This window comes from Hydra vulgaris, chromosome 01, assembly GCF_038396675.1.
Source record: "Hydra vulgaris chromosome 01, alternate assembly HydraT2T_AEP".
Lineage (NCBI taxonomy): Eukaryota > Metazoa > Cnidaria > Hydrozoa > Anthoathecata > Hydridae > Hydra > Hydra vulgaris.
Window position 1 is genome coordinate 46,706,852 of NC_088920.1, and position 26,582 is coordinate 46,733,433.

The 26,582-nt window shown below is 27.7% G+C and overlaps 1 protein-coding gene across 2 annotated transcripts in view; it reads right to left on the reverse strand.

Annotated features, from left to right (window-relative positions):
- LOC100197980 (protein argonaute-2) overlaps positions 1-26,582 on the reverse strand; it is a 104,048-nt gene that overhangs the window by 25,483 nt on the left and 51,983 nt on the right. For both annotated transcript variants that reach the window (XM_065788373.1, XM_065788374.1), the window contains exons 9-15: positions 24,573-24,741; positions 17,026-17,209; positions 16,803-16,925; positions 16,697-16,721; positions 13,613-13,748; positions 12,923-13,074; positions 7,287-7,506 (exon numbers count right to left, since the gene is read on the reverse strand). In XM_065788373.1, the coding sequence (XP_065644445.1) occupies positions 7,287-7,506; positions 12,923-13,074; positions 13,613-13,748; positions 16,697-16,721; positions 16,803-16,925; positions 17,026-17,209; positions 24,573-24,741 (1,009 nt within the window). The remainder of the gene's footprint in view (positions 1-7,286; positions 7,507-12,922; positions 13,075-13,612; positions 13,749-16,696; positions 16,722-16,802; positions 16,926-17,025; positions 17,210-24,572; positions 24,742-26,582) is intronic.

Here is a 26,582-nt window from a genome sequence, read left to right on the forward strand (position 1 = left end):
TTAAAAGTAATGATGTGTCATACAATTGTCTACCTTAGAGGTATAATTTTCTATTTTAGAAGGTAGAAAATTATACCTTACTAAGGGAACTCACATATCCTCTCCTACAATAGAAACTTTTTTTTAAGAGTGCAATACCAACAATAAAATGTTGTGGAAAAATATTTTTCTATTTTAACTATTAAGTAAAAAACTTATTTATTAAGTACTAATAAATTATTTTGAAAAAAACTATGAATACTATAAATTTGTATATACAAACTTATATTTTATTTTTACAGGTACTTTAAAAATAGCTAGCATATCAAAGCTTCTAAAACTAAAATTCAAAAGGTTATTATTTTTTGTCTTTATTTTATGCTGTATTGAAATGTATATAATAGCAAATAAAGTAAATATGTTTAATGGAAAAAAAGATGATGCAAAAAAGTCTGCTAACAAAATTTTTGTATAAAAAAATAGTTACAGAACTCTATTTCAAAATCTATCTTGATTATAAGTTTTAGCAATGATTTAGTATTTATTATGCTAAATCCTAAAAAATATCATGCCTTTTAGAAAGTTATTTTGAGAGAAACAACAAAAAAATTAAGGTTATCATCTTTAACTAAAATACAACATCCCTTAATAATTTTCTAGTTTCAAAGTCTGCTGCAGTTTACGATGATATACTTAATTAATCTAGCTGATTTTACTGCAATTGGTGCCACTTCACACAAATTCATGACAAATGTTCATGACAAATGTTCCTTTTACTTTAGAAAGCAACCAATCAAAATTTATAAACTAAACTCCTTATAAGATAATGCTTGTAACTTGCAATGGAGTTTCTGCAAATCGCAAGTTGCTCAAAAAGCATTTTAAATGATTCATTTATACCTGATATACTGTGGAACCATATTGCTTGTATATTCTATGAAGACACAGAATGTGGCTTTTGTATTTTACCTAAAATTATATTTGAGCATATAAAGTTGACACAATATTTATTAAGAAGTGTTAAACTTGCTGCCTAAGTAATAAGTTTTTGCTGAATTAAAATACATTTTGGATTACAATACTTTTGCTGTATTACTACATTATGGAATAGCTTATTTGAGATCTACCATGGACACCAAAAATTATTTGGATTGCAAAGTTAACCCATCTTTTAAAGACCTTAACTTCAATAGCAACATCAATCTTGTATTACTGTTTTATCTCAGTCCAGTCACCCCATAAAGTTCAAGTTATTTTACAAAATCTATAAAAAACAGCCTGTGTTTCCAGGCTAGTTAAATACTATGATTATACTAAATTTAAATTCATAAACAGGTTTTAAATTTTATTTAACAATGTTTAATGTTTAAAAGTTATGATCATGTAAAATTTTCACCCTCTTCAAAATAAGGGTGTTGCAAATTTCACATGGTCATAACTCTATTAAATGTTATGGCCATACCTTTATTAAATAAAATTTTATGATCTTTTAGTGTTTAAAAACCTGTAGATGAATTTAAGTTTAGTATAAAATAAGTAAAAAAATAAAAAAATAATAATAAAATAAATATTATTAACTCATTGCCAATACATTCTGGTCAGAGAGTGCAAATTTTTTCAAGTATTTATGTTCCCAGACTCCAACCATTGTGATTTTATACAAAATATTTTTATTTTACATAAGTATGAACATACTTAAGTATGTTCATGCTTATGTGAAATAAAATGCTTAAAATTGTCATATCTAAGACACAGAGGCGGATATAGGCAAAGACTAACATAGGCTGCAACCTATGGGTGACACAAAGCCATTGGGCACCACAAGAAAAAAGAAATAAAAAGAAAAGAAAAAAAAAAAGAAAAAAGAAAAAGAAAAAAAAAAAAAGAAATAAAAGAAAAGAAGAAAGAAAAAAAGTAAACTTATATAATTTAGATGATCTATAGTTTAAGTTTTTATGACTTTACAGTTTAACACACAAAATTTATGTGTAAAAAAACTATTTGAATAATTGTGCAATTATTTCAATTTTATAATCAATAATTCTAAGAGATGTCGCTTACTTATTTTTATGGTTTGTATTACAACTACTTTTTTTGTGCAGAAATGATTAAAAATTATGCGCAATGCACAACTGACGAAAAATAAACAATGAGTGAATCTTTTACTAAGTGATACATTTAACATTAAAGTTTAAGTGATACATTTAAAATTAAAATTTAAAATTATGCACAATGCACAACTGATGAAAAATAAACAAAGAGTGAATCTTTTACCAAGTGATACATTTAACATTAAAGCAGTAAGACTTATTTGAGTATATTGAAACTTTATTTATATAAGTATATTAAAACGTTATTTATATAAGTATATTAAAACTTTATTTATGTGTATATTAGTTTATTGAAACTTTATTGATTAATACTTTCAAATAAATACTTTATAAAAATAAATCTTGAATAAACATAAAACTTCTTTCTTTGTTGTTTTTAACATATTGATGAGTTAATTAAATAATTTTGAATTATATATTCAAATAACATTTTGTTAACATTATTTTTGCTTAAAATATGATTTAGAACTTTGTTATCAAGTTGAACCTGGTACTAATAGCTACATCAAACTTTTTAAAGTTAAATCTGGTACTAGTGCTGCTTCAAACTTCTTAAAGTTAAACCTGGTACTGGTGCTGCATCAAACTTTTTAAAGTTAAACCTGGTACTAGTGCTACATCAAACTTTTTTAAAGATTTGGATGTAGCTAATTCAAATCGTCAACAACCAGAGCATATTAGCCCAGATGAAGTCATCAAAATGAATAAAACAAAGACTAAAACCCTGAGTACGTTACTGAATATCGAAAATGTAGTTCAAAATGTTAGCAATGACCCATCAGAATGGATTCACTGTTCTGAAAACAGGTTTCCCACCCAAACCTTCTGACCCAGAGAAACCCTCTTGGGGGATGATAGTATGTACCTAGAGGATCAAAAAAATATTAAACTCAAAATCACTGATTAGCGTGCGAGAGAGAAAATTGCATTTAAAATTTATGCTATAAATGAAAAAGTTTAAAGAAAATAAAATAAGTTAAATTAAAATAAATTTCTGTATTAAGTCAAAGTAACTCTTCATACATAAAAAACAATCCAATTAAATTCACTGTCAACAAAAAAAACGAAAAATCTTTTTAATTTCTTTTTCTGGAGTTAAGCGAACAAAGCCTTTGGAGTTTTGTAGCGCAACACAAACCTAAGAGTCGAGTAAAATTCTGGGAAAAGACATGTATATGTTTGTTTACATTTGTGTTTTTTAGATTTGTTTTTATTTAAAACAAAAAACATAGTTTTCATAACAAAATGCCTAATAGGGCAAAGACTCATGAAAAAAACCGAAAATGTATCTGCTTTCTTTGTTTCAAAAAGGCTTCTAGAGCACTGACTGATGATATGAAACACAGATCACAGGTTATTTTACAGAAACAGATTGATTTTCAAAACCCAAGAGTCCCTCTTGGTGTATGTGAGGCCTGTAGATCATCACTTAAAAGATGTGATGAAGGTCAGAAGGTCACTTTGCCAGAACTTCACAACTTTAATTTAATCAATCTAAAAACACTGACCAGAACTTCAACCTGTGATTGTAAGGTTTGCTCCACTGCAAGACTATCTGGAAAAACTAAGCTTACTTTTCTTGAAAACTCATCCAACCCAAGACCAGCTAAGGTTACATAAGCTCAAAATACTGTAAAGAAAAGATGTGGAAAATGCTTTTCAATCATTAACCGTGGTTTTGCTCATGTATGTACAAAAAATACTCTACACAAGAACTTGGTTGAAATCACATCAAAGGACAGACTTGCTGTTGAAACAGTTGCAGCGTCAGTCATTTCTTCATCTGAAGCTCATTTCAGTCATTTCTTCATCTCCACATGAAACAATTCGTCTCAAACAAGCACAAGGAGGCAGTCCATTTTCAGTCCTTCAAGGTAAATAATGTCTATAATGTGATATATAATTGGTTTGTATAATAGTTGAGAATCTTGACAACATTTTGTAATTTATTTACAGGTTTATCACAATCTAAATGCCTCTTTCCAGAAAAAGAAGTCCTTGGTGCTGAAGACTTAGCAAAAGTACAAATGAACACTGGTCTTTCTAACTCTGCACAAACTGGTTTCAACCTTGAACAATGTGTCACAGGCCCGCATTGTAGAAAAAAATTTTGCAACTAACTTTCAGTCTTTTGGGCGACAACTTGCATCTGAATTTACTCATGCTGAGGTTCTGTTTTCATCAGAAAGCAAATCAGCAGAACTAAAAGTAGTTGCACATTGCATTAGTGCAAAGTCTCTTCTAGAAAAACTCTACGCAAAAGAAACATTTTTCAAAACCACCTTGTGAAAGTGGGTATAGATGGGGGAGGAGGTTTTCTCAAAGTCAGTTTAGGTGTTATTGGTTTGTAACAAACCCCACAACATGTCACTAGAAGACTTCTGACTCATCAAACTGCAAAAGATCCCAGTGTCAAAAGGCAGCTTTTACTTGCTGTTTGTGAGGATCTTCCAGAAACCTATGAGAATGTGAAAACAATCTTAGAACTCATTCAAGTGCACCAAATAAGTTTCTTCTTGTCTTGTGACATGAAACTTGCAAACATTATTTGTGGAATTCAGTCACATGCTAGTTCACACCCTTGTACATGGTGTGACATTGATGCAAAGAATCTTGCAAGCTGTGGAACTCCTCGAACCTTTGGTTCTGTCAAGATAAACTTTGAAGCTTTCATTGCCTCTGGGGGTGGTAGCAAAAAAGCAAAAAGGTTTAACAACACTATTCATCCACTAATTATCAGTCTTCCTGATGATTCTCTCCTTATTGACCTTATTCTTCCAATGGAGCTCCATCTGCTATTAGGAGTTGTGAACCATCTGCTTAAGAGTCACTCTAAGACTCTTGGACTAATGTTGACAAGTGACTTTCTGCACTACACATTCAAATTAAGCCATACCATGGTAGTCAGTTGGCTGGACCAGAATGCAGAAAGATCCTAAAAAACATTGACTTACTTCAACAGCTAGCTGATAGAGTCTGCAGTTCAAGTTTTTGGCTGCGTTGACACAATGCAAAAATTCAATGCTGTTGTAGAGTCATGCTTTGACAATGAACTTGACAAAGACTATTCTGAAAAAATCAAAACTTTCAAGGAATCCTACATTGCTCTCAATGGGCCATCTGTAACACCGAAAGTTCAAACAGTCTTTCATCATATTCAACATTTCATCAACAGAAGGAAATGCTCTCTAGGCATCTTCAGTGAACAAGGGGCAGAGGCACTACATCATGAGTTTAAGCTCCATTGGCAAAGATTCAAATATTTTCCTGGTCATCCTCAATATGCAGAGCACTTAACCAACTGTCTGGTTGATCTTAACAGGAAGCACATGTGAAGAATGAAAACTTAAAATTAAATTCAGAATTGTGATCAATTTTTAAGCTTGTCAAAGAAAGAAAAGTAGTATTTTCTCATCTTATTTTTAGAATTTTATCATCTTTTCAATCTTTTGTGATTGTTTGATGAGTTTATGTTAGAAAATATATTTTTAAATAATAAAAATTAATAAATTCCTATATATATATATTTTTGATCCTCTAGGTATAAACTATCATTCCTCAAGAGGTTTACTCAGGGTCAGATGGTTTGGGTGGGAAGCCTTTTTTTGGAACAGTGGATAATTGACAATGACATGTGTGAATGTGTTTCCAAACACAGATTTAGTCAAAATATTGATGGAAACTTTATTAATTCAAAGCGCCATTATTCAAATCAAGCTCATTACTATTCAAAATCAGTGTTGGAGCAAAACCTTAAGAATGGTGAAAGAAAACATCAATCTTGGTTGAGTTATTCAGTAAGTATATTCAGTTTTCTATAGTTCGTACAAATTGCATAGTCTAGGAATAACAGCATTTTTAACAGAAGGATATAATGACACTAAAATTCATTTGATCATAATTTGTGCATTATATCTATGGTAAAAAGAGAAAATAACAGTATCAGAATGGATGGCCAGTTAGAAGAAGAAAATAACGATTGGCTAAAGTTCTGAAATGGGTGGTAACTGCTGTGAAATCTTTAGTAACACAAGGTCTGCCTCTTCAAGTTTAACACTAGTGCATTGGACTATTGCATAACAGCAACTTTTTAATGGATATAAAGCTAATAGCGGAATTTGATCTGCTCCTTATGGTATCTATGGTATATCATCCATTATGGAATATCATCCACATATGGCACATATCATCCATTATGTTAACACTGGTAGTTGAATAACTTTTTACCTTTCATCTACAACCTATCAAAAGTTAATCTTATGAAAAAAAAAGTTTTCAAGGAAATCAAGTCTGAGATTCAAGTAGTGTAATATTTTTCTACCAGTGTACACTCTACACTTGATTTAAGTCATAATGATCAGTTAATATTTATTATAAGATATGTAAAACCAGACAGTTTTCCAATAGAAAATTTTTTATGTTTTGTTCCTAATGCAGTACACAAATCTGAAAGAACTTGCTAATATAGTGTTATCTATCTAACTCTTTCATAATAGATTAATACAGAATAATATTGAAGACTGTCCTGGACAGTCATACAATAATGCTTTTAACATACTGAGGTTTATTCTGGCCTTCAAGCCAGGCTAAAATAAGTTAGCCCACTTGTATGTTATGTTTCTTGCGCAGCTCATTCATTAAATGCTGTTACCAAAACAAGGAAGAAGAACTTATGATTTTCTTATGACTAAATTATGCAGTTTTTGATACAAATTCTTATAGACCTGAAACTAAACATGTTTATATGTTTAGTCAATAATAATTATGTTTGCAATTACTTTACAACAAGTGGAACTATCGTTAATGAAAAATCATGGAAAACAGAACTCTTAAGTATTAATCATTATAGGTATATAGGCTATTTAACTATAAGTGGTGAATTAAATTTTTGTATCATTTTTACCCCTCTACACATTACCGGGTTCTGAGGAAACTTTCTTGCACTAAGAACCTGGTAAGGGGCGTTAGAGGTGCTATCAAAACTTTAGCCTATGGGATCTAAATTCTTGAATTGGCCTCTGCTGAAACATCAAAAAATCCTGCACCATTTACACCACTACCTAGGTCAAATCAAAGAACTGACTAGATAAAATTGTTAAAAAAATATATAGTTCAAGTCAATTAAGAGCTAGAAAAAAAGTTAAATTTATTTTGTTAAATTGATCCAAAATTAACAGATCTAATTTTAAAGTTAACCTGGTAACTTTATTGTTATTATCAATAACATTATTTGTGCCACCCATTTTAGAATTGATTTTCAAACATAATTGTGCCAAAGTCATTGAATTGCGATTTAAAACGTTCTTTGATTGAATGCACTGGGTACACACACCCTTTTCTTTGATCAAGTTTTGTACATCTGGATCACTAAAACCTGTAAAACCATTCTCTGTTTCACACAGTCTTTTTATATCCCCTGAAAAAAAAAATTAAAAAAAATTATCACAGATAATATCTACCTCATTTTTGATCATAGATATTTATGCACTTCAGAGCCATAACCACAATTTTGATATTTGGGGGAAAGAGGATGGGTGGGGCCCTGGAGTTTCTTCGAATAGAAAAAAAAAAAAAAAGGGGGGGGAGACCTATGATCAAGAAAAAATTTGAAAATAATAACTTATAATAATAGAAATAATAGAAAATGTAAGGTTTTTGCAGATTTTAAGTTTATCTCAAGAAAATAAATGCTATAGAAATAAAGTCATTCTATATATTTTACAAAAGGTTTTTTATAAAAAAAATATTTTTAAAAAACTTATTGGGGGGCCTAAACACCCCTGGCCCCCCGGCGGTTACGGCTCTGCATTTTTAATTAGATAAAATTTATTTTTACATATTTAATATTTTTTTATGCGTATATATATATATCATGTACATACATATATATATGCATACATATATATATGCATAAAAATTTTATATATGTATATATATATATATATATATATATATATATATATATATACACACACATATATATATATATACACACACACATATATATATATATATATATATATATATATATATATATATATATATATATATATATATATATATATATATATATATATATATATATATATATATATATATATTTCTGATGAATCTTTGTTGATGAAACACAGTGTTAAATGGAAAAAATTTTTGTTAAGTGATTTTCTACTACTAATATATATATATATATATATATATATATATATATATATATATATATATATATATATATATATAAATATATGTAAATCCAGCATTAGACACATGCGGATGACATCATCAAAAAGCAGGAAGTTGTGGAGACTCCAAATCAAATAAATTCTGAATAAAGTTGTTATATTAAGGATATTTACAAATAGTAATTAGTACTAATGTAAAGTAAACACCTGTAAAGAATTCAAAGTAAAATGCCTCAGTACATACATCAACAGAAAGAACCAAGGCACAAACATGAGTAGAGTTAAGAAGATTCAGTGTTCATCATCCTAGGCAGTAAACAATGTAACATAGGTTTAGATCTATGACAGCTTATTAGATAAAAAAGAATTCAAAACTGGTCAACATGAGTTTTTTCTTACTCCTAAAGTCTTTCGTGTAGAGGTTTTCTACAACACCATCTGCCTAAGAAGAGCTTTACTTTATCAAGACAACAAAGCAGGCATTTTAAGTCATATTAAACTTCTTCCAGCCTTAACCTAGAAAAAAAAAGTTCTACAAAACATGAAATGTGTCAGGATGTACTGTATACATGTTAAGATAATTATGCTGATTATTGAATTGATATATGTCACATTTATATTATATGAAAAATTTATGAGTTAGCTAAAACATGCATAACTTTAATAATATTTTAAATCCTTAAAAGTTCTTTCTTACTAAAACATTTCCAGGAAACAGCTGATATCAAAATAAAATTTTAATAAAAATAATATTGCTTTTCCTCTTTTCCAACACAATGATCGCATGCTGATGACCAATGAAGTCATATGGTCAGATAGATATGAAAGGGGTGATTCTAGAAACAGGTTGCAAAAAAAAGGATAGATATCCAGAGGAGTAGAAAGACTCATTTTAAGTGAAAAAATTATGAACAAAAAAAGGGGAGGGGGAGGGAGGATAATTGAGTGCTGTGAGCATCTTATGGTAGTAACTATAATATGTGTGGAAATGGGTTTATATGCAAACTGGTATGATGATTGCTAGCTTAACCAAAAGAAAAAAGAGATGCTTATATAAAAATAGAACTTTGCTCTTATGAGAACCTTGAATTTCTGACATGCTAGGCTGTGCACTTAACCGCTGCACTATTGTGACAGCGAGAGTTCTGAGAAAAAAATGTAATTAAATAGTTTATTATAAGTCATAAAATAAAACTGAAAACAGATTGTATAAAATAATAATTTCAAATACCACTTGTATGATAAATAATCAGACAGTATCTATAACATAAGACTTATAACAATATTATAAAGCGCTGAAAATCAGAGGAAAAGGAGGTGAATAAATGGTGATTCTCTATCCTCAGGAATGAAATGCGACGACCAATGATGCTTAAGGGAGCCTGAAACCACTTTTAAATTTTAAACCATGTAAAAAATTTGCTCCAAACAGCTGATTCCAAAACAAAATTTTATTAAAATTGGAATTATTCATTTTCATCTAATAGTGGGCCAAATGAATAGAAAGTTCCTAGGCCAATTCTTTTTCCAGTTTAAATTTAGTTCTGTAAGTCCATTTAAAAACTGGCTTGTGCATTAGTGACAAAGGTTGTGTTTGTTGGTCAAAACTCTTCTGTCATATAAAATTACAAATCATTCATTTTTAGAAAAAAATTAAACAATATAAAAAAACTTCAGATACTGCAGCAAAAATCTTCTACAAACCACAACAAACTTTAAGAATTTAATTCTGTAAACTTAAATGTGATTTTTCAGCATCTAAACTTTAATAAATAAATAAAAAAAGAAAGAATAAATTAAGTAATCTACAAGTAAAAGCTGATATCAAAATATCATAACTACTCAAAAACACACAACGCATGAGTGTATAACTTTATATAATGTAGACTGGGTAAAACATCCTTAAAAAGTAAAGCAAGCTCTTGATCACCAAATATGTTTGAAATAGTAAATTAATTTCCTAGTTTTGTGGAGCTTTTAACTTGACACTTACATAGCAAATAAATGTTAAACATAAAAAACTTTTTAACCAAAATAAAAATAACAAATTATTTCTGCGCTAATAAAATTATTTGTTTTGGATGTCAGAATACTTAAATTTTATAAGTTTAAAATCAAATAAATATATAAACAATTTAAGAGGTTTTTAATTTAAGGAAATCTTATCACATTTAATAAACTGGTTCATTTAATTCTGTTAAAAAGGTTTGGACATTAGCCTATGAAACCTAAACTTTGATTTTGAACTTTAAAGGTATACAGAAAATAATAATTGGCTAATTAATAACAGTGTTAAGTAATTACTAGTTAATAATTAAATAACTGCATGGATTATGGAGCTTGCTTCACTTCATCACATCACCTTAATCAAGCCTAATAAACTACAAAATCAAAACATAAACTATTAATTTAAACTTATATATAGCAATAAGTTAAAATAAAATTAATAATTCAGTTCATAGCAATTTTCATATCTATTTTCCCTGAGTTTTTCCTAATTTTATAATCTACTGCATCGTGCAGTGCTGATGCCTCCTGGATCAATACTGCCAACTCTTTTTGGCAGTATTGATCCAGTTGTTGAAATGAGATTCTAAACGAAAGTAGTAGTATATTTGATAAAGGATTTACTTGAAAATATTATGATTTGTTTCGTAAATTTTTATTTAAAATATGAATAAATCATCATTGCAAATTTTAGATATTATCCTTGTATTATTTAAGTAATTTCCTTGTATTTTTGAAAATGGCTGTTAAGTTTATCAACAAGAGTTTTGATTCACAGCATTGGATGAGTGTTAAAAATGTCCATTCAATGCTCAAAAAATAGCAATTGCATAAATTGCAGTTCCCTGTTCTCTGACCTTTTTCAAAATACAAAGTTCTAAAATATGTATGGTGAATGTTTATCCATGGCAGACATAACAATGTAAATACTAAATAGTAATTACATTCAGTTAGAGTTATCTCAGTTAGAGTTATCTGTTTAATGTTCTTCAATTAGAGCAATGAAATTAAAAAACACTTGTGAACATAAGTTTCTTCTTTGGCTCTTTGCTGCTAGTTTACACTGATTTTTTAAGAGTGCTTTTCATTTCTTGAGCATCTATTGAGAAGTGCAAAATTGTTATACAGACTTTGGACTTGGATCTGGTGTAACTTCATGGTTAACACCAATTAGTCTTAGTTAAACCAATTATCATTTTATGTATATTGTAATACCCCTTTTTGAAATGATTTGGTAAGTTTGTTGCCAATATTTTGTGTGCATCTTTACTGCCTCTAGACAAATAAGCTCTTCATCTAAATACTCACTTTGAAGCAATCCCAAAAAGCGATTTTTACTTTGCAATTACATAGCCATTAGGTACTAATGGCTATGTAATTGCAAAGTTACTAATTAGGTACTAATGGCTATGTAATTGTAAAAATTATTGGATTTCCTTTAATTTGCTACCAATTTAGAAAATCTGAGAATTGAAATACAAAGTTTATTTTAAAATAAAGTTAAAACTAGTTTCTTGCTTTTATTAATATTTATTAATAAAAAAAAGTATTTATATTTAAATTTAAAACTATTATAATAAAATAAAGTAGTAAATACAAAATTATTCTATATATACATAGGTATATTTACTATTTAAAATAATTCAGCTACCAAATTGAATTTTGTAAATCAAAAAATTTTTGATTTACAAACTGAACTTTGCAGATCAAAAAGTATTTTTTCAACTCCATGCACAAAGTTATTTCAAATCTAATTTTATTAGATTAAAAGCTATGTTTTGAGTAACATCAATAAGAAAGCAATCAGTAAGTAACATAAAGTAATTTTCAATGTTTCATTGTTTTTTAAGTTTAATTTCATTCTAAGTTAACTTGCTAAGATGTTCTAAATTTAAAATTTAAAAATATAGAACTTAAAATTAATTGAGTTCCATAACTTTTCGTTATTTTTAACCGGCTAACCTGGACAGGCAAGAAATCATTCTGGGATGTCAAATTAGCAACTTTGTTCATTGCAAACAGTTGTTGACAATTCATCCCCATTATTTTCTACACTGAATAATAATATTGCAATTGACCTCCTAAAGCTATCAAGATTAAAGCATTAATTAAATTTATATGTTTATATAGCCAGTTGCTTAGTAACTACAAACAATACCCCAGGCTTTGGCCAAAACCGAAGCTTCAGCAAATGTTCTGCAATTTAATTGTAATTTTTTATTGGTTGATTTTAGAGTCATATAGTAATTTTTGCCTATCATTACTAATAATTAATAATACTGTCATTTATTATTTTTTAGTGTTGTTGTTGTATTATTATTATTATTATTATTATTATTATAATTATTATTATTATAATTATTATTATTATAATTATTATTATTATAATTATTATTATTATAATTATTATTATTATTATTATTATTATTGCTATACATTTTAGTTTTATTCATTGTAAACATTTGCATTAACATTATCCTTGTTATTATATCTTACTAACATTAGTTGGTGCTTCCTTTAATACTTTTAATACATTAATACTTTATAAATTAGTTATTTATAAATATTCTTGAATATAAAAACTTTATTCCAAAATATATCATTGATTTATTAAACATTTATTTTAAAAAAGATATTAAAACATACCATAAAATGGTGTCTTTCCTGGCAAAATGAAAACCAGCAACTCAATATCTCTATCTTTCTTAAATGCTTTACTAATAACAAATTCTGGAATTTCATTTGCTGGAGCACGAGCCTGGTAAACTGGATTATCAATTTGAATTCCAATCTCTTTTCTAAAGTTAAAAACTCAAAACTAACATTGTTTTTAATTCAACTTTTTAACTTAATAAAATTTGTATTTTTGAATAAATTTACATTAATAATTTGATTATTGATTTAATTTATTATATTTTTTCACTATAAAATTATTTCATTATTTTAAATACTAAAATAAAGTATTTCATATTGCCATTTTACAAATAAATTCTTCTAAATTTTCAATTTGCTTAAACACTAAATGACATAAAAAGTTTAGAATTTTTTGATGTTTAAATGATAGTTAAGGTAAAAAAAACTAAGAATAAAAAAAATAGGATAAAAAGAAACTAAGAACGAAAAAAAAATAGGAAAGCAATATAAAAATAGTAAATAAATATAAATTTAATAAAGAAAAAAAATTGAAGAAAAAAAATAAAAAATCAATCTTAAAAAAAAATATCACTTAACGAAAAACATATAAAATTAAACTAATATTTTAGTATATTGCCAGGTAAAATTTAGTACCAAAAACTAACTAGACTAGTAGTTAAAACATATTTAAAATTAAATTACGCTGATTTGATAAGTTCTGCCTGGAATTCCATTAGTACATCATTCTGCAAAGGTCTTCCGATGTCATAAACAATAAGACCCCACTTTTTTATTATAGCACCTTTATAAAGGCGACGTCCTTTCATATTCCATGCACCTAAAAAGATAAAAAATATACCTATATAAAAAACTTTTATTGCGTGTTTAGATGAGCAGTCTGATGTCATACTGAAATAACCAGCTGCCGGAGGCAGTACATACATCGTACATACATAAGTACATACATCGATTGACTAAGTAGGTAGAATATGCAAGGATAGCTCTTTTTAATTTTCATTATTTTGAAAAAGCATTATGGAACAAAGTAAGGAAAAAAAGTCATCAAATGCTAACCTAAATCTAAATTTATACATACATAAATACATACAAAAGATTTCCATGACTTTTCCCTAATTTTGAAGATTTTCAGAAAAACCTTTTATTTTAATTTTTCCAGGTTTTCACTAATTTTCAATACATTATCCTGGTTTTTCAAATTTTTCCTGAGTTCTATAAACCCTGTAATTAGTGACCACTTTAGTGAAGTTAATAATTTAATTATATTATAATATTAATAATATTAATTGACAGGTTACTAGTTTTGTTCCCCACCACATGTAGGAAAATTTATTATTTTGCAGCGTTGGAAAGTAGAACTTTGAAGTTGAAAAGCTGGAAATGAGCTACATGACCTTTCTGAATCTGATCTACTGCACCTTGCTGTGGTGATGCCTCCTGCATCAACACTGTCAACTTCGTTTGGTTGTTGAAATGAGATTCTAAATACAGAGTGGTAGTAATTTTGATAAACTAAAGTACTAAGTACTTTCTGTGCTTTGAGTCAAGTTCTTTAACACATTAAAAAAATTATTTAAGTTCCAAAAACTGTAAAACACAAAAAATCATAGCCGTCACCAAGTTCTCTAAATCTATCGTTCACTAATATTCATTGTTAATTTATTTAAAAGTTTATCTTTTTCATGATATAAAAAAACAGGATTTAAAAACATAATTAAATTAAAAAAAAATTAAAATATAAAAGAAGTAAATGGATCGCAAGGAAATAGAGAAACACCAACGGTTAAGTTAAAATCTTTTCATATCAGAATCTTCTTAACTATAGAATGAATTTAAGATGCAAACATTTGAGCAGAGGGGCAAGCTTTTTAAATACTTTTGTTCTTAGGTTTCAATCTACGCGAAATTTTTAAGGAAAAAATTCATGAAATCTCTAAATCAGTTTTTCCACATTTATCCTTAGGTGCTTCTGATCACAGTTCGATCTCTCTAAAACTATTTTCTCATTCTTCTTCGTCATCAGAACCTCCTTATCATTGTAGTTCTTACAATAACATGAAAGCTGACTAGGACTCTTTCTATGATTTTCTTTGTGATGGCCCTTGGGTAGAAATCTTTCGTCTCCCTGCTGACAAATGTGCTTCTTATATAACTTCTTAGATTCAGGTTGGCATGGAATTTTCATTCCCTCTCAACCATTTCAAGTCAAGTCTCACTCTTCTCCATAGTTCACAATGTGCTCCTGCAATTTCCAATCAAGACCATTACTTTCTTTATCTACCAACAAAACAATTCTCCAGAAAAAAGATGTCTGTTTAGTATTGCTAAAAACCATTGTAAAAAGGTTTTGTCTAACGCTACTCTCAGGTCACAAAATCTTGTAATTTATCTCAAAAATTAGGCTCTCATGACTTCTGGAGAATCTTTAACAGTATCTATAATAAGGGCAAATCTATTATTCCACCGTGTCTAAAAAACATATCTGTTATAGTCTTGCGAAAGTATTCTCTAAAGCTGTCATCTATACTTTTAAAACTATTTAACAAGTGCTTATTAGAGTATTGTTTTACAGCATGCTGGAAAGTGACATCTGTTATTTCTTTTTTCAAAAACTCTGGAGAGCAATCTGAGTCGTCTAACTATCTTCCCATTAGTCTTCTTCCTATCATAAGCAAGGTTTTTGAGTCTTTAATCAAAAAACACTAAACCTCTCATCTTGAATCTAATAACGTACTTTCTGATCATCAATATGGATTTTGATCTTCACATTCTACACCTGATTTGCTAAGAGTATTAAACAATAGGTTTCATTGTGAATTAGATAGATGTGGAGAGGTTAAATCTATCGCTTTTGACATTTCTAAAGCTTTTGATAAAAATTGGCATGCTGGTCTTCTCTGTAAGCTTTCTTCTTATGATTTATCAGGTAACATCTTTAAGATCATTGAATCCTTTCTTAGGGATCGTAGTACAAAAGTTGTCCTCAATGGACATCACTTTTTTTTATATCCTGTAACTTTAGGGGGTTCCTCAAGGTTCTGTCATTGGCTATATATTATTTTTTTAAATTTACATTGCATTATTCGCTGATGATTTTTGCCAAAACAATACTTAATGTATTTTTAGATTTGTGTGTTAAAGAAATCCAGGATGAAACCATTTGAAAAGACTCAAGTTTGTTAAAATTCAACATAAATAAGTGCATTGGGATGCATTATGGCTCAACCAATAAGAAATATCCACTTTTTACAAATATTATACGAATTCATGATTTTAAGTCTGAATAAGATCTTGAAATTATAATTTCTACAAACCTTAAATGGAAAAATCAAGTATATTGATGAAGCAAAGCAAATGCTAGAACAAATAGAAAAATTTCTTGCAAGATTCATTTTACAACTTAATTAAACCTTTTTTATTTAACATTCATTTCCCATTTCTTAAGTTTGCAGTTCTGGTTTGGTCTCCTTATACAAAAGTACAACATTATACAAAAATACAGCACAGAGCAACTTCACTCATTTTATCAAATACCAGCCTCAAATATGAATGCCTTAGGCTTGACATTTGAGAGGAGAAAAAAAAAAGAGATTTGATCAAATTATACAAACTTATGCATTGTATTGACAAGTTAAACAGTTGAAAATGTTTACCACTTGTTAAAAAATGTTTAAAAACTGTTTAAGAGTTATTTAATATATAATTGTCTATTTTAAAGATAAAAGCAGTGCTTTTATTATTTTGACTTTTTATTATAAAAATGCTTACCATTAGAAGGTAACAAAGGCTGATCCTAAAAATAAAGATATAAAAATAAACACAAATAAATCCAAAAAAACACAACAACAACAACAACAACAAACAAAGTACTTACCTTTTCACCATATTTTATGCCAGGGGTAGGCAAAATACGACCAGTAAGTTCCACCATTGAGTTTGCTATTTGAATTCCAAAGCTTTTTAGATATTTATCTTGTGAAAAATTTGCATTTTTAATCTATAAAAAGAAATTGTTTTTGAAAAATAAAAATTTCGTATCTTGCAAAATAAAGGTTTTCAACAAATTGTTAAAAATATATGTATATATAAAGTTATACAATGTCATCTATAGTTGCTTGTCGCAGGTTCGGTTTTTTAGCTGCAATCTTTATCATCTCTGCTGTTGCATTTTCATTTAGCCTTTTAAGACAACGTTGGCCAGGAACAACTCTGCAAACTTCCATTGGAATATAAATAGTTTTTTTTTCATCTCCAACATGAAGGCAAGGAAGGGCAGGAAATCTTATGTAAAAATTCAAATATATATATATATATATATATATATATATATATATATATATATATATATATATATATATATATATATATATATATATATATATGTATATATATATATATATATATGTATATATATATATATATCTACATATATATATATACATTTATATATATATATATATATATATGTCTACATATATATATATATATATATATATATATATATATATATATATATATATATATATATATATATATATATATATATATATATATATATATATATATATATATATATATATATATACATATATATATATATATAAAAGTTTTAGTTTATCTCCACTGAAACTTTTACCATGTACTTTTATTATTTCAATTCAAAATATTACAAAATTTTCAAAGTTTATAGTTAAAGTTTATAGTTTAATTAAAACTCAATTGCATCTGTGCAAAAGTTTAGAAACAACTGAGTTTTGAATAAAATTTACATAAAAACAGGTAAAATTTTTATTAAAATTGCAAAATTATAATTTTTAAATAAATGGCTGAGCTCTGTGAAGACCATTTAAGAATTTTGATTTTTTGTGATTTAAAATATTCCTTAACATATCTAAACTTAACATGTCTAACACAATGCTTTGTATCATTATCTTATTAAATTCTTTTCGTTAAATTCTTTTTTCTATTTTTTTTTATTTCTATAATTCTTAATTTTAAATATTCTATTATTATTTTATATATACTACAATTATTTATTTCAATAATTCTTTTGTGATTCATGAAATATAGTCATTTGAAATTTTTGATTCTTCCAAAAATAAAAACTTCAGTAGCGAAAACTTGTTTTATTCATACTTTGAAAATCTCTATGTTTTAAAAACAAAATTTCAGAAACCTTCTAGTTCTTTTTTTATTTACAACTTTTGACTTACTTAAGTAAAAAGCTGACATTGAACTTTTTAATGCCAAATTTTATTCATAATGGCTACATAAAAAACTTCAAAAATTATGTGTAATTATAAATAATTGATTTTTGATTGGTCAATATACAAAACTTCCAATTTAAGAAGTGAAAAGACATTTTTTAATTTCTATAAAGTATTCGACATTAAGATGACACAAAATAGGATCGAAAAATTTTTTTGTGTGAAAATCAATAACAGCAGTTGCTTATCCTATGCTACAACATTCAGTTAGTCTAAATACAAATATGTTTATAACGAAACTTTTGTTTGATCTTAGAAGTTTCTCAATGATTAAATGCTTAGCATCTGCTTTCATATGAGGATTACCTAACTATAGTACAACAACTTTAGGAGACAAATACCAATTGTGGTTACTCGTGCTTTTCTGAAGTGAGTTTCCAACTTCATAACTTCATTCTGTTTTAACTGTTTCAGCAATTTTGAATGCATTAAAATCATTTATAACGGCATGCTCTGTTTTGCCTGATTTAAGAAAGACAGGTATATAATAAATAGCAATAATAAATGGCTACCCTTGAGACCATATGTCTTTTTTCAGGAGTCAGATATTCAATCACTTTGGATGTCATATCGAGCATTAGAAAGTATATCGCATAGTCCATAAATCTTGCATTGTGGCAGGCGCCAGGTTGATTGAAAACTATTTAATTTGTCAGATTTAACATTTATGTGATATACAAAATATTCAACAAGGTACCTAAAATCATTCCTAAAACATTCTTTTTTTTATTTATATTCCTTTAAAAAAAGTATATTTATGGAAAAACTAACTCATTTTATATTATTGCTACCGACCTGGGTAAGATTTCATGTTCTGGTACTTTAGTTACAAACTTTTTAGACTTCAAATAGAGTTTGCAGAGATCACTGCCAACAATAAGATCTTGCTCAGGAAATTATTTGAACTTTTCTACAGCACCATTTGTTGAAACTTTTGAATAAAATTCTGTTACCCAATTCTTCTGAAAATCTGTTAGCAACTTATTTACAGGGTCTTTAAAAGTTTCCTTTGAGTTAGCCTTAAAAGCCCAAGTAATATTTATCTTGGCAATATGAAACTTTTGGATAAAACTCTGTTAGCCATTTCTTCTGGAAATGTTTCAGCAACTTATTTGCAGGGGCTTTAAAAGTTTCCTCTGAAATTGCCTTCAATAACCAAGTAATATTTATCTTGGCAATATAGTGTCTACACAATATTCAAAGTAATGGTTTACCAAGACAGACCTTTTGACAGATTCTCTGCTTAACTTTAGTTGTTTAACATCTCCTCCTAAATAGATTATTACGCTTGCAATAAATAGAGTTTGATCTTGAATGCTGAAACTGACCCTTATACTGGTGAAAGTTGTTGCTGCAATGAGACCCTAAATTAATATAAAGATTTTTAGCTCAGTTATACATTTACTTCAAAAAAATAATCATTTTACCTAAAATGTCCGTGCATTATACGAGAAAAATGTTTATGTTCTCTCTTTTTATTTATTCAGAAGTTGAAATAAAAATTTTTATGTGTTAAACAAATTATACTTTGATATTACCTAATTGTGATTCAGCTCAGGTTTTTTTTAGATTCTGCAGGTTTCTCATTTGCGAAATCTATATCATTGTTAGGAAAAAAGTTATGATTCCATTGCGTTTTTTTCACCAATTTCATCTTTATTATCATCAATTATTGAATCGCTGCCCTTCTGTGCTCGATCTTTGTATTCTTCTTGCCTCTTGCATCTATGGATTTTTCTCTGAAACCTTGCTTCAAGCTCTGTGTCAATTTTAGAACATATGATCATATTTCTGTTAGTTCTGTGCAAAAGATAAATTTGAATGAAAAATCAAAGTTTCTCAAAAAAATGATTTCTTATATTTGCAAAAAATTTGTAGATATGTCATTTCAATAGGTTAAATCTTCGCAAAAAACTTTAAGCAAAAAATACCTTTGATCATCTAAGAAGGCCAATTCCGCTAGTAAAGCAGAAGTACGAGGCATTGATTCATCGTGTCTCAACTACTTCTCAAAGTCTTTTGCTCTGATGCTAAACAATTTCTCTACCATATTGTAAACGTCATTTTTATGGTGTTGGAAAATTTGCTTTTTGATTTGAAAGATTTTACTGTTGCACAAAACTTTGTATTTGCTGTATGGAGAATTAAACTTTTTTACTATACTTCTCTCAGAAATCAAGTAACTACTGAAACCAGCAGACTTCCAAATATTTATAATTTGTCAGAGTAAACAGTATTTTTTTGGTATTTGAATAACAAAACTCGTCTTTCCCTTTGCATATAACATCCTCTTATGCTCAAGAACATTAAAAGTTTGTTTTAATAGGTTTGAATTGCTTATCTCTAGCTGAAGTTAGGAACAAGAAATATCGAAGAGCACTTTTATTCGATGGAAGTTGGTATGTAGGTGGATAGGTTAAAGGCAAGTTAAGTAGGTAAACAGACCTTATTATGGTGTATCTAGGAAAGTTTTTAAGTTTATCAAATCATTTCTTTGTAACCACTTCATTAAAGTCATACTCAAAGGCCAACACTCTTCTTCATTTCCAGTAACTTCTGGAGTGCCTCAAGATTCTATTCTTGGTTTTGTTTTGTTTCTTATTTACATTAATGATCTTCCGAACAACTTTACATCTAAAGTGGCTCTATTTGCTGATGAACAGCAAATAGAGCCACTTAGAACAGGCAGCTAATCTTGAATCTATCTCATTTCTGTAACAGATTCAGGCTTGTAGTGGCTTGTAAAGTTTAAATCCAACAAAACTCAATTTTTTATCAATTTAGAAATGTGATAGTTATTTACTACAAATAACTATCACATTTCTATATTGATAAACGGAAACTGTCTCACTGAGTCCTCTTCTTTATGCCTTCTTGGATTATCGTTCACAACTGACCTTTTATGGAAACCATATATATAATCAACTTTTAAATTAACATCTACTAAGGTTGCTTCTCTTTATAGTGCTTGCTATTATCTTACTCCTGATTCCATTCTCTACCTCTACAAATCTCTTATTTGCCCCTGTATGGAATAATGTTGTCATATTTGAGCTGGTTCTTCTAATGATGCTCTTTTACTTTAAGACAAGGTCCAAAAAATCATTGTAAATATATATGGACCTGGTCTATCTGCCAAGCTTGAGCACCCCTCCCATCGTACTGTAGTTGGATCTCTTTCTCTTATCTACAAATACTATCATAGTCGCTGCTAAAAGAGCTATTATTTCTAGTTCCATTAACCATAACTCACTCTCGCTTGACTTGTGATTGTGAGGAAAGTCTCATTCCCTTACTGTATCTCTGATGGCATGCCCTAAAAACATTTATTCACCTAGTTTTATCTTGCACTTCAGCCCTTTTAAACTCTCTCCAATTTTTATGTTTTTCTGACTCATACAAACTACAGCACAATCTCTCTAATTCGAATCTCCTTAATTCAAAAACCTCCATAATTCGATTAAATGCAAAGTCACCGTGAAATGCATTTAAAAAAAATAAACTTTCAATAATTGAAAAAATCTCTCTAATTCAAACTTTTATTTTTCCTAATAAAATTTGAATTAGAGAGATTCTACTGTACAACTTTTCCTGACTCATACAAACTACAACTTTTCAAATCTTCTGTCAACCATTTTCTTGCTCTTTAACTCTATTCTTTGTTTTCTAATAATTCCAACTTATTAGTGGTTGCTTGCAGTCTTGTTAAGTGAATCAAGATTAAAAAAAAACATTTTTCGATAGAAAATGTTTTAATTTGAAGTAGAATTCTTTAAAACTTCATCAAGAAACCCTGAGGATTACTGCTTGACAGCAATAAGGTATTGGGCCCACGAGCTTGTTAATCACATTAATGTCAATTTATTCCATTCATTTTTTCAAAATTTCAAACAAATCTTGTTTAAACGTTGCTTTTCAACCTGTAAGTTATCAATTGATGTGTTCCCATGGATATTTTACAGGATTAAGATCAAAACTTTGCAAAAGCCATGTCATTAACCACAGTTTTTTGGACTCGAAAAACCCTTTCACTATGGTTGAATATTGCTTCAGGTCATTGTCAGCTAAAATATCCATTCTCGAGTCATTTTGTCCTTAGCATGTGGCTGCATAACATAGCTTATGATACCCTTGTACATATTTTTGCTCATTATGACCAGCACAATCTCAAGCATCGATTAAGTATATAGGACCAACACAATTGAAACAGCTTCAAACCATGTTTCCACCTTGAGGTCAATTTGACTGGCTAGCACTTTGAATTGACAGTCAAGTGTTTTTATTGACCAGTAAATTAAAAAAAATGTTTTTCAGTGTTTGATTTTTGTTTCATAACACTTACTAACTTTGTAAATGAAAAAGTACTTTATTTAATTAAAAATTACTTTCGATATAATTATAAACCAAATCATCTTTTTTTGACAAAAAAACTGACAATTAATTTTGTAAATAACTAATGCTCCAATTAATTGTTTGATATAATGTTTTTCTGAAATAGCTCACATGGGCGGATTAAAAATGGAGGAGAAATGAAAAATATAAAACATCTAAAATTACTTTGATAACATCAAAGTAATTTTAGATGTTTTATATTTTTGTACAATTAACTTTTAATTAATTGTTTAAACTTTTTATATAATATAATTAAACTTTTATAAAATCATTGATTTAATATAAGAACATTTTAATTTTAACAGATTTTGTAACTACTCCTTAACGCTTTACAATGTGCAAAGATGTTGTTTTCAACACGCAAAGATGTTGTTTGATTGATCGTTATTTTAAATAGAAGTGCAGCTGTAGAAAATACAAAATTTTAGCATACAATGATGATATAAAGTTTAAGCACATTTAGTTTTAGCACAAAAAAAAAATTAAAAAAATTGAAACTTAATTATTTAATACCAAAAGAAGATCATTTTATAAAATGCCACATTAAAATTACTAAAGCTAATTGTTTTCTTGATAACAAAATAGAAAAAAATGCGCGATGATATTTAAAGTTTATTTATAAAAAGAAATTTAATCAAAAAGTTGAACAAGAAAAAAAACAAAAAAAACAGTTTAAATAAAGAATGTTTTTAACTAACAACAGAAAATAACAATAAAATAAAAAAACTCAAGAATATAAAAGGCAACCATTGATTTTACCATGAAGTGAAACATGATATACATCATATATATTACGTGTAAATGAACTGAATTAAAAGTAGTTTATCATAAACAATAAAATTGTTTTATACGCATTTTTAAATGTTTCAGTCTAAAATATTTTGGATGTTGTGAATATTTAGTATTTTCAAAAACGCAAATAATATCTGTTTTGTTTTCAAAAGAATTATTTTTAAACAAATGCTCTCTATTTCATCAGTTTGCAGATCCTTATGACTATTTAAATTGACATGGCAAGCAACACACTTGCCATGTTTATTTTGACATGGGCATAGCTCTCAATATCATATAGTCAACTATATGAAAACATTGCAAGCCTTTCATATATCAAATGTTTTCAATTTTTTTCAAAATATCTGAAATAAAATGGTTTAAATATATTGGGCTGAGACATAGCTCTATGTCACCTGATTAAAATAACAGAATTCATAGAAAAGCATTTTAATTTGATATTATTTTCTTTTCTTGTTGGTATTGCTATAAAGATATTTGCATAAATACAAAATCAAATTCAATAGTTTTTAAGAGATGTTTTGTAGTGACAGAATTTTAATAAAGCGTAATAACTTTTGTATTCATAACAAAAATCAGGTTTAAATAGAAGTATTTTACGAAATTAGGTCAGGTTTAAAGAGAAGTATTTATGAAATTGGATCACGACATAGAATAAAATAATATGATGTAACATGTAACACTAATAATTGAAAGTAACTTTATTATTTTTTCTTCTTTTAAAAATTTTTTTGCTTTTTTTGTCTGTACATAATAAGATTTCAACATATTTTGAGTTCTTAATTACAATAATTTTGGGGTAATTCAGTAAACTACGGTAGTTTAAAAAAAGTCCATAAATGAAATGTTAGTAAAAAAAATTAAATGTCACAGAACACATTAACACAAATCGCATTAATCCTTGTGAGTTATACATTTTTTAGTTTTCACAAAGCCAGAGACACTATCTCTAATCTTTAACTAACCAAAAACCCGAAGACAAAGGATTAATTTCAAAAAGAATTTGAAAGGATGAGAGTAATTATTTTTATTGACCAAATATGGTTCAATTTTTATTGAAAAAAAATTTAGCATTTATTACCCAAATTAAAATCTAAACATTGTAAAAACTAAATAACTTATGTACAAAAAATTTTATTACATAAATTGAAAACGATAAAAAGATAATGAATATAAAAAAAAGTAGTTTCTACCTAATTTGCACATTTTTTTCTTTCCTGAAATATTCGGCAACACTGATATTTCTTTTTTTCCCATTTTCTTCGATAGGAAACATTTGTTCAGTAACAGATTTCTCAGTGACTCCATTCACTCTGTATTTTCTTCTTTGCTTTACCAAATACGTTATTTCAATTTTTAAACCTAAGATATATATATATATATATATATATATATGCATAATTTTTAAAATTCATTTTAGTGAACTCTAAAAAGTACATCATATTATTACTAAATTAATTTGAATACTTGAAAATCCAATTCTAATTGGTTGCAGAATTGTTTTCTAAAGTTTAATACTTAGCATCATAATCCAACTAAATGTTTTTAAAATATATAAACTGTTATAAAACTTGTTTATCAAATTAGCTGAATATTGGTATCTCAGCTAATTTTAAGTTAAGAAATTTACTAAAATTGTTTTGATTACATAAAATAAATAATTAAAACATTTCAGTTTTAACAATTATTAAATGCTTTTACCCAGCTGTTTATTATTGTAATAAAGATCAATGTTGACTTAATGAGCAGACAAAAAAAATTTTTAATTGGTATTGCGTTAGCATAAGGGATGTACCGGAATTTGTGATTATTAGATCATTCTGGTTCTGGCTGGTTAGACCGCCTAACTGTAGCTTTACCTAAAATTACAAAATGTAATTTTAGGTAAAGCTACAGTTAGGCGGTCTAAAAATAATTTTATTTTTTCACTTGTTGCGCTCTTGTCAGTGGAGAGTTTTTAAACGTTAGAAATTGTAAATAAAATAATAATAAAAAAAAGATTGCTGCCCTATGCCATATCCTCAGTCGATGTAGCAGCACATCCTTGTAGCAGCAGGCTATAAGATAGTCCATATAGCAACACTCCTTTGTAGTAGTAAGATAAAAGATAATGGATGTAGCAGCACTCCCTTGTAGCAGCAGGCTAAAAGATATTCTATGTATGTACTAAGGCCAATAAATATTTTTTACGATTATATTAAAAAGTCACCACTTTTAATATAAACGGAGACTTGTGGAGACATATATATATATATATATATATATATATAAGTCATATATATTTATATATATATGATATATATATATAAGTCATATATATGACTTATATATATATATATATATATGATATATATATGGTATATATATATATAAATATATATATGGTATATATATATGGTATATATATATATATATATATATATATATATATATATATATATATATATATATATATATATATATATATATATATATATATATATAAGGGCGACAAAAAAAAATCAAAGTGCTCGAAATTGAACTCTCAACCCTTTATTGTGTTCCTTTTAACTAAAAAATATACTGTGCAAAATATTATTAGGATATTTGCAGAGGTTTATCTTGAGGTTGCTCAATGAGCTTGATATTATCAGATTTAAGGGTCAACATAAAGTAAAAATGAATATACTTTTTTATTTTTTTCATTACTACAAAATTTTAATTATTTTATTCAAGTTTAGTGTTATTTATATGATTTTAATGAATGTTTGATTCAGTTTGTTCACTTGTTTTTATTAATGCGTTAACAATTGTAGACTTTCGCATATCTGGAATTTGACGTCAATGTTCTTCCACAATTTGTAAAATATATTGCAATTGAGTTTCATCTTTTGTCAAGATTTTTGTGTAATCTGAAACCAGTTTCACTGCTCGTTCAGCTGTGTCATTCACAACTTTCATAGAATTAACAATTTTATGTGCATCCTGGTATTCCGTTATTGTACTCCACTTGTCTGGGCAATGTTCCTTCATAAATGCCCAATTTATTCCAAGCAATTCAAATACATATTTTGATCTATTTGTTACAAAGTCATCTAAGTTCATGCTTACAATTTTATCCATCAATCCTTTACCTTCAACCTTTTTATCTGGGTTTTATTGGCTGGCTTTTCAAGCGCAATCAACACTTTTTCTTTAGTTTGGTTATCAACATCATTACTGAA